The sequence below is a fragment of the Alternaria arbusti genome (genome assembly GCF_024043155.1).
Source record: "Alternaria arbusti strain BMP 1465 chromosome Unknown scaffold_1, whole genome shotgun sequence".
In the NCBI taxonomy this organism is placed as follows: domain Eukaryota; kingdom Fungi; phylum Ascomycota; class Dothideomycetes; order Pleosporales; family Pleosporaceae; genus Alternaria; species Alternaria arbusti.
In genome coordinates this window covers 3,258,877-3,272,362 of record NW_026249941.1, presented here as the reverse complement: position 1 = coordinate 3,272,362, position 13,486 = coordinate 3,258,877, and the positions used below count along the sequence as shown (strand labels likewise).

The 13,486-nt window shown below is 52.7% G+C and overlaps 4 protein-coding genes across 4 annotated transcripts; 1 reads left to right on the top strand and 3 right to left on the bottom strand.

Moving 5' to 3' along the window:
- Positions 1-294: 294 nt before the first annotated feature.
- Positions 295-1,449, top strand: J4E86_001191 (uncharacterized protein; the record flags this gene model as incomplete). The annotated part of the gene is made up of 1 exon (XM_051441761.1): positions 295-1,449. One exon carries the CDS (start codon positions 295-297, stop codon positions 1,447-1,449), a length of 1,155 nt encoding a protein of 384 aa, XP_051307932.1.
- A 1,108-nt stretch (positions 1,450-2,557) lies between these two features.
- Positions 2,558-3,912, bottom strand: J4E86_001190 (uncharacterized protein; the record flags this gene model as incomplete). The annotated part of the gene is made up of 3 exons (XM_051441760.1): positions 2,558-3,270; positions 3,323-3,644; positions 3,691-3,912. 3 exons carry the CDS (start codon positions 3,910-3,912, stop codon positions 2,558-2,560), a joined length of 1,257 nt encoding a protein of 418 aa, XP_051307931.1.
- A 1,234-nt stretch (positions 3,913-5,146) lies between these two features.
- J4E86_001189 (uncharacterized protein) lies at positions 5,147-6,596 on the bottom strand (the record flags this gene model as incomplete). Its single annotated transcript, XM_051441759.1, has 3 exons — positions 5,147-5,913; positions 5,971-6,426; positions 6,479-6,596. 3 exons carry the CDS (start codon positions 6,594-6,596, stop codon positions 5,147-5,149), a joined length of 1,341 nt encoding a protein of 446 aa, XP_051307930.1.
- Positions 6,597-7,944: 1,348 nt separating this feature from the next.
- On the bottom strand, positions 7,945-11,752 carry J4E86_001188 (uncharacterized protein; the record flags this gene model as incomplete). The annotated part of the gene is made up of 4 exons (XM_051441758.1): positions 7,945-8,920; positions 8,967-9,306; positions 9,355-11,523; positions 11,578-11,752. 4 exons carry the CDS (start codon positions 11,750-11,752, stop codon positions 7,945-7,947), a joined length of 3,660 nt encoding a protein of 1,219 aa, XP_051307929.1.
- Positions 11,753-13,486: the final 1,734 nt, after the last annotated feature.

The window sequence follows — 13,486 nt, the reverse complement described above, 5'->3', positions numbered from 1 at the left end:
TCTTCCCCACGTTCTCCGGATCTCTCTGGGTGGATACTCCCCGCGCTCGATACACCTGGTAAGCATGCTGATTGGAGGCTTTGAACGGATAATTGATACTAAAGGCGCACTTGCGGCTGATGATGGTGCTCAGGGCACAACGGTAACCGGGCATTGCGGATGTCTTGAGCCACATGGGAATCCCAACCCCAGGAGTGCGGATACGATGAGTTGATATAAAGTGCAGGCCAAGCCTCAGTCTGCCAAACGGCGCGCATCCTTTTTCGGGCCGTGCGGAAACTTCAGCCTTTCACCATGCATTGGACCACACTCCTCCTTGGCCTGTTCGAGGCATGCGCTGCTATATCGACTGTCAACCGCAAAGCGTGCCAGTATCCAACTAAGAAGCCACTGGACGGTTGCCCTCAAAACACGATTCTGGTGGGCCCTGGTCGCAACTTCTCTACAATTCAGTCGGCAGTACTCAGCTTGCCGGATGACACAACACCTCATCACATCCTGGTCCTTCCTGGAAACTATACTGAGCAAGTAAATGTTACTCGGCCCGGTCCCGTTTACCTTTTTGGTCAAACCAAAGCGCCCAACGACCAGAGCAAGAACACTGTCAAAGTGATATGGCGCAATGCAACTGGAGCTGGCCTATCAACATTGGACAATGCATATACTTCCGTCCTCACCGTTGCGCCAACCTTCAACTCGAGTAAAACTGGCACAGGACCTACCGGCGACCCCGTACCTGCAGGTACACCTTTTGGAAACACCGACTTTCGCGCATACAACATAGATTTCAGCAACTTGTATGCACCCTACTCCGCTGGTCCAGCCCTGGCAGTCTCAGTGAGCTACGCAAACACCGGCTTCTACTACTGCGGATTCTACTCCTACCAAGATACCGTGTACGTCGGCAAATTAGGCAACGCGTACTTCTATAAGAACGAGATAGCAGGACAAACCGACTTCTTCTACGGTTTCGGCACCGCGTGGATTCAGTCCAGTCTTGTCTCCCTTCGTAACTGTGGCGGCGGCATCACAGCATGGAAGGGTACCAACACGACCTTTGTGAACAAATACGGCGTCTACATCCACGACTCCGACGTGAAGAAGGCCAATTCTTCCCTCTCCATAACCGGCCAGTGCGCACTGGGCCGCCCATGGAACGCCCAGCATCGTTCCATCTTCGCAAATTGCTATCTTGATGATTCGATTCAGCCCAACGGGTACATCAAGTGGGGTACTACGGATCCAAGGGTGAACTTCAACACCACGATGGCGGAGTACAAGGACTACGGGCCTGGGTGGAATGAGACTGCGCGACTGGCAAGCAATGTTAGCATTGTCATGGACAAGAAGCAGTATGAGCCGTATTCGACGCTGGATAAGGTGTTTCAGTATCCGTTTTCGGGGGAGTTTGGGAACACGGCTTGGATTGATAGACATCCTGAGAGATGATGTGGATGACGAGAAGCTAGATAATGCAGTCTTTGAATCTACAAGCTCTGGAACGACGAGCATGCCCCAGAAAGCACCCAAAGATACCGATCTACAGAACACTCCCTACAGAGAGCGGGTCTTCGATGCGAGCCACCACGAAAAGTACTTTCCGCAGTTCGTACCTAATTGTATTAGTAACAGATATTGATGAATTTTGGATGCGTCCACTTACACAGCATGCTATCGCAGCCGCCGTCCTTCTCTATGTCCGTACTACAATGAGGGCATGGTCTAGTCAGATCCTTGATAACCTCTAGGGACTTATCTTCCTCCTGGACGCGGTCCTTGATGCGGTATTGGTATGCTTCGCATGACTCGCCTTTATGATACGGCCGATTGCAAGGTATACAAGCGCGTTCTCCGCACTTGGTACACGTACATATGTTCTCTTTCGTGTTTTCCCAATCTTCTTTCGAGATACTATCGTGTGTTTGTCCGGCGTCGCAATTTGGATTCAGACACCAACGCCACCCAGCGGTTCTATTGGCCTCGTACGTTCGCTGTAGAGTTTCAAATCTCGCATACATGGCTAGCGTAGTGGCGATTTCGATATTAATAGGCCTCATGATGGCTGAGCATCCCTCTTCCGGGCACGCGATACCCAATGTCTTCTTCTCGTCCGACGTAGTTGTGATGTTAGCGTCCTTGATCCGAACATCCACGTGCTTCTGAAGACACGATTTACACGTGTTTATCTCATGGTCGCACTCAGCGGAAGGGTTGTACTTTGGAAAGAATTTGTTCATTCTATTGGTGTCGCAGATCTTGCAGTGATAACGTGCCGGCTTTGGTTTCTTGACTGGTGGTGACGATGCGTTGTTAGTATCATCGTCTCTCTTTCGTTTCGTGCCCCGGGAAGTCGCTTGGACAGTTGACATGCTGGTTTGCTTGAGACTCTCGAGAGCGACGGGATAAATAGGATTGATCAGGGCCTTAAATGCTCACCTAGGTAGTCATTGCACTTCTGAAAAAGCGAGAAGATTGACGAAGGAGCAAGAGTGTTCTTGGAATGCACAACTCAAGCAGAACAGATGAAGCATTGGGTCTGCAACCTTCTCGCTGCCTCTCACCCAGTCTTCGCAGCACTATCATACGCCTTCCAGATCAATCCCTCAGGCAAAACCCTCCACTGCCCCTCCCCGTCCAGCAACCCCCCCATCTTCGCCCACTCCTCCCTCACAACCCTCTCCCTCCCCCCATCCCTCGGCACAATCCTCGCTTGAAAAGGACGCGGCTGCACCAACATACCCTCCGTCAAATCATCTGCATCAGGCATAAGCACACCGCCCTCCCCATCACTCGCGGGATGGAACTCAAACGCCCAAAGCAACCGCGCAATAGCCAGAAACAGCGACCGCTCCGCAATATGCATACCCTGACACAACCTCCGCCCCGCCCCAAAAAGAAAATGATCCCGCTTCTCCGCATCAGCGTTATTCGCCGCTTCCGCCGCCGTCTGCCCATCCTCATAATACCTTTGTGGATCAAATCTCCGCGGATCAGCATGCCGAGCGGGGTCGTTATGGATGGCCCAAACATTCCACAACACACCCGCGCCTTTGGGGATCTTGTACCCCATGTACTCGTCATCCCGGATTACGGCGTGGGGGACGCCGAGGATGGCGGTGGGCATCCAGCGCATGCTTTCTTTGACGCAGCCGCGTATGTAGGGGAGGTGCGGTAAGTCTGAGAGGGTGGGGAGGCGGGGGCCGCAGATATGGTCGAGTTCTGAGCGGGCGGTGGCGGAGACGGTGGGGAAGAGGATCATGGCTTGGATGACTTTGGGGGTTAGTGCGGTCATCTTTGGGTGATGGGGGGTAGGTTTACGCACAGCCGATGAGCGTGGCGGATGTGGTGTCTGATCCTGCCTCTAGCAACGAGCCGCTCACGTAACCTGCGAGCTCATCTGAGAAGTTCTCCTCGTCCTGCGCGCGTACTAGGTCGACGCAGAAGCAGGGTTTGGCAGTCCCGTTTTTGATTGCTTTCTTTACGTTTAGCCAGTGGCCGACGTATAGCTCACTCTCTTTTTCGTGCAATTCCTTTGCGTACTTTCGTAGGGGAAGCGCGAAGTCGGGTAGTGAGCGCAGGATTGGGAAGAGGTCGACTAGTTTTGCTGTAGTCTCACCCATGAGTTCGGAAAACTTCTCGAAGCCCTGTGGTGGTGTTAGAGAGATGAGGGGGTCTCGCATTCTGACTCACGGAATAGAGTTGTTTCAACTTGGGATCGTCGATGCTTGTGGTGCGGAACCCGAAGATCATCTGCGTGGTCAAAGAGTTTGTGTAACGGCGGATGTGGTCAATGAAGAGATCTGGACTTTCCAGGAAGCCGACGAGCATCGCTTTATTCTCCAGCTCTTGGTATGGCACATATGTACGCGCCGCCTTGATATTGAGGTTGACATGAACAATCTTCCGAATCATGCGCCATGTATCGCCGTACGGCTACCGCAATCAGCCCAACCCCCAATCGGAAGTAGCGAAGAAGCTTACCATAAGCAACATACGACACCCACCGCTCACAATCTGCCCAAGATACATATCCGCACGCGACGAATATATCCCGCTCCGTTTATCAAGCAAGTCCTTCACAGCCTGATCGGACGATAACACGACCATGACCTTCGTCCCGAGAATAAGCGAATACACGGGCCCGTATTCTTCAGCCCACTTTTGGAATTGTAGATGCGGCTTTTCTTTCGGCATTAGATGCAGGTTTCCTATGATGGGAAGTGTTGGTGGGCCTGGAGGGTAGTTGGCGGGCCTGCGACCGACGTTGCGGAGGCTGTAGGCAGCTACTGCTACCAGGGCAGTTAGTAGAGCGTAGAGTGCGAGAGACATGGTGATGTGAAGAAGTGTTGAATGATTGCAGAGTGTTCCAAACCTGCCGTAGGAATCGAACGGCAAGGGACCTTTCAGGCCAGAGCAACCTTCCTCCGAGGGGCTTGTCTTTATGTTCCGACCCATCTCATCGGTCAAGTATGTTGTCCATGCAAAAGCCAGCATCAGATAACACTCCGCATACCAAGCTCTTTCCAATTCGCTCATCTTGTCTCCCGTCGAACGAGGCTGCAGTCATCAACATGGTAATTTACAGGGGCCGGAGAGATTATGCATCCACTGAACGGTTGGGGTAGCTAGCCGAGACTCACCACTGTAGTGCTGACAGGTATCCTAGTACTGGATGTACCTTTGCGGCGAGATGCTGCGAACATCTTATATATGCCTCCATGCTCGCGCGGGGCATGCATATGCGGTGCATGGCCGGACGGAGACTTTCTGTAGATGATCCGGGTATGCTGCAGCTCGACCAAAACTCTTTACTTCGTTACCCTTCACTCGTCAATCCCCAATACATCATCAAGAAAGAAGCAGCGGATTGAAATGCGGTATTACATTTATTGTATCAAACAGATTCAACCATCTGGACAGGATATATGTCATAACCAGAAGACTGCGGGAGATGGACGATAAGAGGAAGGAAAATGTATGCACTATACACAAGACGACGAGGGGGAGTATGCAACCCGTCTCACCCCTGTTCCCCAGTACACAAAACTACAAGACCACAGGTATCGAACTAAACGCCAAGGATAGACACGGACAGACAGACATGAGAAAGGGCATAAGACGGTAAAAGAAAATATGGGTAATGCGATTATAACGCGATCAAGCCCATGATGGCGACGATGATGGCGAAGACGGATCCTCCCATGCGTCCGAGGCCGGGCTGGATGACGGATCCAGCACCAGTGCTGCCAGTTGTACCTTGAACGAACTGGCCTTCAGCGGTGGCGCCGCTTCCAGACGAGCCCGTCTCTTGCGCAGGCGAATTTGGTTGTACGGCAGCTGATGTCTCGGCGACTTCTCGTCCAGCGCCACCTCCAGGGTTACCGCCAGGTACCATGGCAACATCGGTGGCCTTGGAATCGTCGTCTTTGTCCTTGGCCTCCCCTGGGTTCTCGCCGGTGCCCATGAGCGAGCCCAGAACGACTAAATCGTCGGTGATGGCGACGGTGTTGTTAGTACCGGCTTCATCTGTGTACTTGTAGGTCTTCTTTCCCTTGATCTGCGCACCCTCCGGTGGGTCGTAGCACTCGACGGTGACTTCCGAGAAGCGGGCGGCGTAGTATCCGTTGGTCATGTAGGGCGAGTTCCAGTCGATCTCTCCTCCTGCCCACTCAATGGTACCCTTTTCGTTCGAAGGCAGACCAGCAGGCCATAGGGAAAGCATGATACGCGCGGGTGTCTGGGGGTAATCGAAGCGGCCGGATGTCTTGTTCCAGGTATCGGAGCGCTCGAGTCTACGCTGTTCCTTGCCGTTGATGGACCATACCAGGGTGTCTTCCTTCCAGTCAACGCAGTATTCGTGCATGGTCTCGACCGTGTTCGCGTCCGGTACAGTAAGGTTCTCGCCGTTGGTGTCTGGAATCGCGTTAGTCATGTACGAGGGTGGCTAAGCCCGAATGTCGGATTACTTACACACTGTGACACCCTGAGAGTAGAAGTTGGACTGCACGTGGCTTGTGTCCACGCCAACCCACTCAAAGTCGATCTCGTCCTTAACATCCGACATGAGAATGAAGGCAGTGACGACACCCTTGCCCTGGGCCGTGGAAAGCTTGGAGCAGATCTTGCCGTACCAAACGTAGTAGGTAGATGCCAGTAGTGTCCCGACTGTCCCTTGCGCCATAGTCAAGAGCGTTGACTTCTCCTTGGTCTTGGGGTCTGTGTATATCGTGGGCATGCCCTGCGACTGCCAGTTAATCTTGGAGGCATCGCCGAGGTACTTGTCGATGGTCTGCACATCGTCGAGGTTGTCTAGTGTGTATTTTCCGGATTTGCACACGGGACCGGGAACGCACGAGTCGAAGCTGTGTGACATGAGGGGATCGCAGCCACCGAGGCAGAAAGCGCCGACACCGCAGTCGCCATATACTGCGACTTTGTTAGCACCAACCCCGATGCGATGAAATTTTGCGATACGTACGAGAGCAGCATGGCGTGTCCTGAGGGCAGTGGCTATCCTTTGTGCATTTCGCTCCGGCGAGCGCTGTGCCTACCAGTACTGTCGCCGTCAAGGCGGCGGACAGCAGACTTCGTACCATGATGTCGGACCGTTTGCGGGATCGTCGATGTCGTGTAAGCACCTTATCGTCGGCAAGTGGAGTAGCGCAGCGATCAAGATGATGGTATCACGACCTCTCTTGTAGTTATCGTAGGCAGGTACGCTCGATGGTTGGATGAAACAGCAGGTGTAGGGGCCCGGGCGGTTGTGCGGCGAGCAAGGGAAGGGCGCACGCGTGAAATTCGTGGTTTGTGTTCCCCTGAGATGGTACGGCGAACAAGTTTCGAAAAGCGAGGGTCTTTAGGAAACGAAAGATTAAACTGCCTGGTTAGTAAAGCGAAGGTGGTCCCGAAGGATAAGAAAGGGCACTGAGGGAGTGAATCGAGGCAGGAGCGAGCGGCGACACTCTCTTTGAAGAAGGGGTGGCCCGCCGCGCAGATACGGGGCACCATCCGCCTACGATCACGCTAGGCCGTAAATCACGGAAGGGCTAGCCGTTTGTGTCGCGTGTTAAATGCATCCGCGGCAGCGTCGCACTTCAAACATTGTTTCCGGCGTCCTCGTGAGCACTTCCATCGCGCTTCAACTCTTGAAACAGTTGTGAAGCCCACCCCTCGAAATGAAAAGTTGACAGCTAACATCGTCCCTGCATGGCCTGCCCTGACGATCCTGGTGTTGCGCTCCGCTATCGCCACCCTGCATCTATCGATAACCGCTAGTGTCTATTCTTGGACTACCGTGCAGGACCCTTCGCGCCCCACGTGCTTGCTTGCCCCATTGATTCCCTGGACAATTGTCGTCATACTGCACTCACGAGTTTGCTTCATAAATTGAAATGCTGTTGTACATTGCGCTGTCGCCGGTATCGTGGAACGCTGCTGATGTTTGCGGGGTTGTGGACCCATTGACGCAGGTCCGGGGTAGGCGGCAGAAAACGAGCACGTACACGTCGCCTGACCATCGCTATTTGCATCATGATTAGGTTACATCCACCAGCCGACAAAGAGCCGCTCAGACCACCGCAAGGCCAGCCAGCAGACGGCCACTACACATCACAGCCTCGTGGCGACCCTTCAAAGCTTCACGACAGACAGTGTGCTAAAAACATCGCGCATACTAGTAGTATTGAACATTCTGCATTCTGACATGGTGTGATCAAACTAGCACCGTCTGTCCACGTCAATACTTCCAAGCCTTGGTACCCAACGATCGCCAGAGATGAGCGGCAGATTTGTCACAAGTCCTCCAATCGACCCCTCCATCCCAAGCAAGTAGGCCACTGACGCAGCTTGAGTGTCGTGGCAGAAGCCGGACGTAGGTTTTGCAGTAGGCGTGCTCACAGTGTGTAACTCCTACTTCTACCACGACACTGAGTGTGGTCAAGTACCCTAGTCCTCTTTCAACTGTGGGCACAACTGCCTGTGGCCCTTCTTCCAGTCTTTCTTCTGACAAACCTCGGAACAGTACCGAGCCATTTTGCATCCACCGCATCTGTCTAAAACCCCACCCTTCTCGTGGCGCTCAGCACCGCACTCCCAACACGTGCCTTCCTTCGCACCGAGGTCTACCAGACGAGGCTCGGGTGTATCCACAGGTGCTTGAGCTTTTGGCTTCGCAGGAGGCGAAGGTGACGGTAGAGAAGCAGGATCGTCGGTGTTGATGGGTGAAGCAAAGATGACTGGTAGTGCGACACGAACGGCGTGTTTGAGAAGATCTTTAGACTGCTTGAGATCTTTGAGGTAGTTCGTAGGGAAGACGCCGTAGCCGCACGTGCACATGTAGCGCTTGCTGGGGTCAGTGGAGATGGGAATGCATCCCGCGACCTTGTACTCGCATGTTGGCTTGTGCTGCCACTGGCGGCATCGCTCGGCAAATCCTGGCAGTAGATGCTTCCAGAAGGCGACTTCATCTTCCTTCATCTTGATGCCCACGGCGTCGTCGCGACGCGCTGCGAGAACAGCGACAAGCGGCGTCATGTCCGCGCCCGTATGGAAAGGAACATATGCAGCATCGACGAGAAGAGTTTGGTTCGACAGATCCATACGGACCGAATCGATATACAGTATGCCGAAGAATGACGTGGGTGTACAGAATTGAATGATCTTTGCCTGTGCTTGGCCTTCTGCCCCAACAAGGTGTGCATAGATACTCTGTAGGGTCTCCTTCACACCAAGGCGTCCAGGCATGGTTGATGATACGTCAGCGAGAGACTTCTGGTAGGCTTTCAACTCTCCTGCCGACATCGTAGCCATGGGAGAAGGATGTAAGCCGATCCACTTGGCAAACGAGGCCTTCTGACCAAGGAGAAGTTTTGGTAGAACATCAGGTTGAACGTAATGTAGTTGTTCGAGAGAAACCTCAGATCTGTGGTTTGTCAGTGGATGCAGATTAAACCCCTTGACCCACTTACTGCGCATTAAGATGGACGGGCATCATGGTATCTGGGCGCAGAAGGATTGCTGCTCCACTCTGCACGGCAGCCGTGTACTCTATCCATAGTGATTTGCGTGCGATCTTGGTCTTGGCACTGGCCACATTTGGTGGGAATGGAAGTACTACATCCATTTGATACGTCTTCCCAATGGAGAGCCTTAGTGTGAATGCCGTCGTAGTCTCGAACCCGACAATGGCTCCACTTTGCAGAAGCTCCTTTGCTTTTCCTAAGTTTACAGAGTAATGTACTCGCAGTGATTCGACTTCGTTCCTGTTGCTACTGACGAACGGATGTATGGTAGCGATGACATCAGTCACTAGACCCATGTTAGCAAAAGCCGTGATCGTAGAGATGTCCGACCTACCATCAGTCACCTTGGACGTGGCAACCTTGTTCACGGAAACGAATCCTTGAAAGCCTGGCCGATATCTCGAGACAAAGACGTCTTTTTGGCCGACAGCAGATCGGTGCACATGCAGAAGCATGCCAAATATGGACATAAACTGCAGCTGAGCTGTTGGAGTACTCTTGAGCCCAAAGGTAATGCCACAAGCATCATCCTCCTCTTCGGTGAGGGTGCACGTGGAGACCATAGTGGATACGATCAATGGCGACTTTCCCTTCCAGCCCTTGTCATCTTCTCGGACCGTTACTCGATAGTCATTCGTGAACGCCGAACCAGAAGTCTCGATCGTTCCAAAACCCATCTGTATGTCCGTGTAGAGAGCCTCTTTCGGACTGATCGACGAGTTGAGCTGGAGCTGGCATAACGGAGTACCGTGGCCGTTGGCAAGGTCTCCGAACATCGAGACCTTGTCGTGAGGAACGACAAATGTAACGCACATAAGTGTAGGGATGTCCTCCCATTTGCGGAACGGACCGCCCAATTTGAAGGTTCGTGGATGCCACCACTCAAAAGAATCTTCTACCTTCCATACCCCGAGCATGTCAAGGTAGACGAGAAGAGACTGCAAGTGGTGTGGACCCATGTTCAAGGTTGTGTCGTTCATGATGCCTACTTCGACCAGAGCATGCATAAATGGAGACCAGTCAACGACGTTTGATACCTTGATGTGTTGAAGCAGCGACACGAAGCTTGCTCGAGTGTACAGTTCGTATGCGGTAAGCTTCTTCTTCTTTAATTCTGCATTGACTAGGCCCAGGATCGAGAACTGATTGGCCCATCCTTCATCCTGGAACATGTTCAGATACATAGACATAAGCAGTCTAGCTAGCTCAGCTGCGTCGTAACGAATTTTAGAAGTATCGAACGGCTTCCAAAGTACAATGGGTCTAGAAGTGGCTGCAGTGAATATTCTGTTCTTGTTCAAGTCGGGGGAGTTGGCGGCGTTCAGGTGCCAAACGGAGGTCGCATTTGTCCAGTATTGAACGGGCTTTAGACCGAGTAGTAGAGCGATTGTTGGAAGGTGTCCACAAAGCAAAGCGCTGGCTGAAGCTGCCATGCCGATTTCAGAGGGTATGAGCATTTCTGTCCGGAGGATGGACGAGGCGTTTTGGCGAATCAACGACGCAGATGCTGTAAGAATGTTGAGACAGCCCACAAAGTCGAGCAGATTAGATGTGTCAATAACATCGAAGGTTGCCGGTGCAGATCCGCCCTGCTCGTATTCAGGCGCGTCTAAAACCAGTGGGGTGTATGTCCATACGTTGCGATACCAACAAGCTGTGCGTGATTCGCCGTGTGCTTGTTGATGTTGGATAACATGACAGAACGCGACAGCGTCAGAGTTAACATATCGAATGGTGAGACGCGTGGAGGCTTTCCTGAAAGCAAAGCACCAGGCAGATAGCTGGTCGAGCGCTATCTGCATGGGCTTTGGCAGCTTTCCCTTTGTCGTCTCACTTGATACGAACAAGGGTGAGTCCGCGGCGAGTCGAGCATACATGGGCGCAAGGTGGAAGCCGGTGAGCGGGCTAGTACCGTAGTGGAGCACGAGGCCACTGCGATGGCAGATGAACATAGGATTGGCGATCGAGAGGTTCTTGGTGACCTTGTTGTCCTCCAAACATGTACCACTCTTCCAATATGTCTTATAAGCTTTGTCAGCCTCTTCGAAGCCTTGGGTCAAGAGCGGGGCGAATGCGCGAATGCCGTCTCCCACGAACGCCGCCCCAGACGTCTTGAGGGCCTGCACCTGCTTGGCAACCTGCCATTGATCTTTCAGCATATCTTGTGTCACCTTGTACGTCTCGTCTTGAACTGGTTCCAACGCATACAGCGCCCAAAGCTTAGTAACGTTTTCCAGTGTGATGCTGTCACAGAATCGAATGATCATGCCATATGGACCTTCATTCCAGCTTTTCAACGACTGCGCAAGCTCCAACAGCTTTTTCGACTGAGAGCGCAGAACACCAGCGGATTCGCCATCAATAAAGATGTGATAGTATAGGTTCCATAGCTGTCGTACGCGGGTGCCTTTCGTGTCGTCAAGGATGAGTGTCAGGGCGAGTACGTTGCGCGCAATGATCTCCGCTTCAATGTCGCAGCATGTGAAGTCAAGCTTCCTGTCGTCTGCGTCCCGGTCAGTATATGCGGGTACAATGTATAGTCGAGGATAGCACTTACCAGCTCCAGCTCCACTATAAGCAGTGAAGAGGATGTTTCGGATATCCCCACAACCGAGTAGTAGCAGGGCGGCATCTTGTTCGCGCGGTAGGGATTGGGTCAAGCACACAGCTGGAGTGTTGCCGACGGGGTAGAAGAACGGCCCTTGCGTGATATGAACTGGCTTGAGCGACATTTTGCGGGCAGTGTCAATGGGGAGAGACTCGGAGACGACCGAGCAACATTTGTGTCGAAAATAGTTGTTTGCTTGGACCTGCATCTGGCTGCGGCTAGCCGGTTTAGGACAATCAGTTTCCTGCTCCCCTTCACTAGACGAGAGTCGCGGGGACTATATTGGTCGATTGAACGCGGCTGGGCCCTGTAGCGTTACACAAAACCCTCACCACAGGCACCTATGCATAGGATAGACCAAGTTTGCGTATCACCCGATTACTCCGCGCTCTTCTGATAAGCATGCATGCAAGCAATGCCTGCGTCGAGATTGCGACTCCTCCATCTGAACAACAGAAAGATTGATGGAACGAAAACATGGTGATACTCATGGATGGGTAGAGAACGAAGAGTAGGTCCTGGACGCCATACCACTTGAGCGAGCCCTTTGCTAGTAGAAATGAGTATGCGGATACACCATCTTCGCGTTAGCCTGTGTGGGTGAGCGCATGATGGTGTTTCCATCAATTTGATAGAGTCGCGTTGACGTCATGGCCAGGCCGCCTGCATCAACATCGTTGAAGTCCTTTCTCACAGTCAAGCTGCATGATAGCTCGCGTCGTACGGGCCCAGGTGCCGAGGTAATATCGCGCGATCTTTGGAAGTGAGCATGATGATGCCAGATGGCAGGTGTGAAGTTTGACGCGTCTCATGGCGAGGCTGGAAAGCGCGTCCGCTGTCTAGCGCTCCGCGCACGTGGGGCGTCCTCTCACCGGCTGCCATTGGCCGATTTCGGCAACAGTTCTCCCACAACACCGTTTGGACGTTGCGGCGACGATACCCACGGCATGTCAATAGGAAGATGCAAAATCAGAGGACAGGCGCGTGCAGATACATCCAGAAATTACATCGAGAGCAGATGATGTCCTGTTCCAATCGTACCTCGGTACTTTCTCCGCGATTGGACACTCTCGTCCTCCCATAGCCATCAACTCCATCGCAGATCCATCGCTTTACCCATTCTACAGCTCTTCGCATCGTCCTTTTCACTCATCTAGCTTCCAGAATACATGTCCTTCCTCCTCCACGGCAGCACAGGACACACAGGCATGGGCTGGGTCGATCTCGTGCCTCGGGCGGGTAAACTCTACATCGGCGGCCTCTACGCCCTATACCAAGGCGACTTGATAGATAAAGCAGGCATAACGCACGTTCTATCAGTGATAGATTATGACCCTTTACTGCAAGAAAAGTTTAGGCATTTGAAACAGGTATGTTGGAAGGATCATCGGAAGCATGAAAGATGGATGTAGACTGATTCACGTTTAGTATGTGTTGTTTTCCCCTTTTCAGGGATGGTATCAGAATGATACCAATACTATTCCTCCTTACATCTAGATTTCGTTATCTAAGCATACTAACATCATCCCCCACCCCAGTTTCCACATCCGCTCAGAAGACCACCCAAACACAAACTTGCTCCAAAACTTTACCCCCGCTGTCCAGTACATCGACTCAGCCCTAAACGCCGAAAACGGCGGTGTATTCATCCACTGCGCAATGGGGAAATCGCGCTCCGCAACGCTCGTCTGCGCATACCTGATCTGGAAATATGACATCACCCCTGCCGCAGCGCTGGAGCAGCTATGTGAGGGACGACCGGTGTGCGACCCGAATCCGGGGTTTAAAGAGCAGTTGGAGGTGTGGGGGGAGATGTGTGGGGTTAGTGGCGAGGAAGAAAAGAGGAATGTGTATGAGG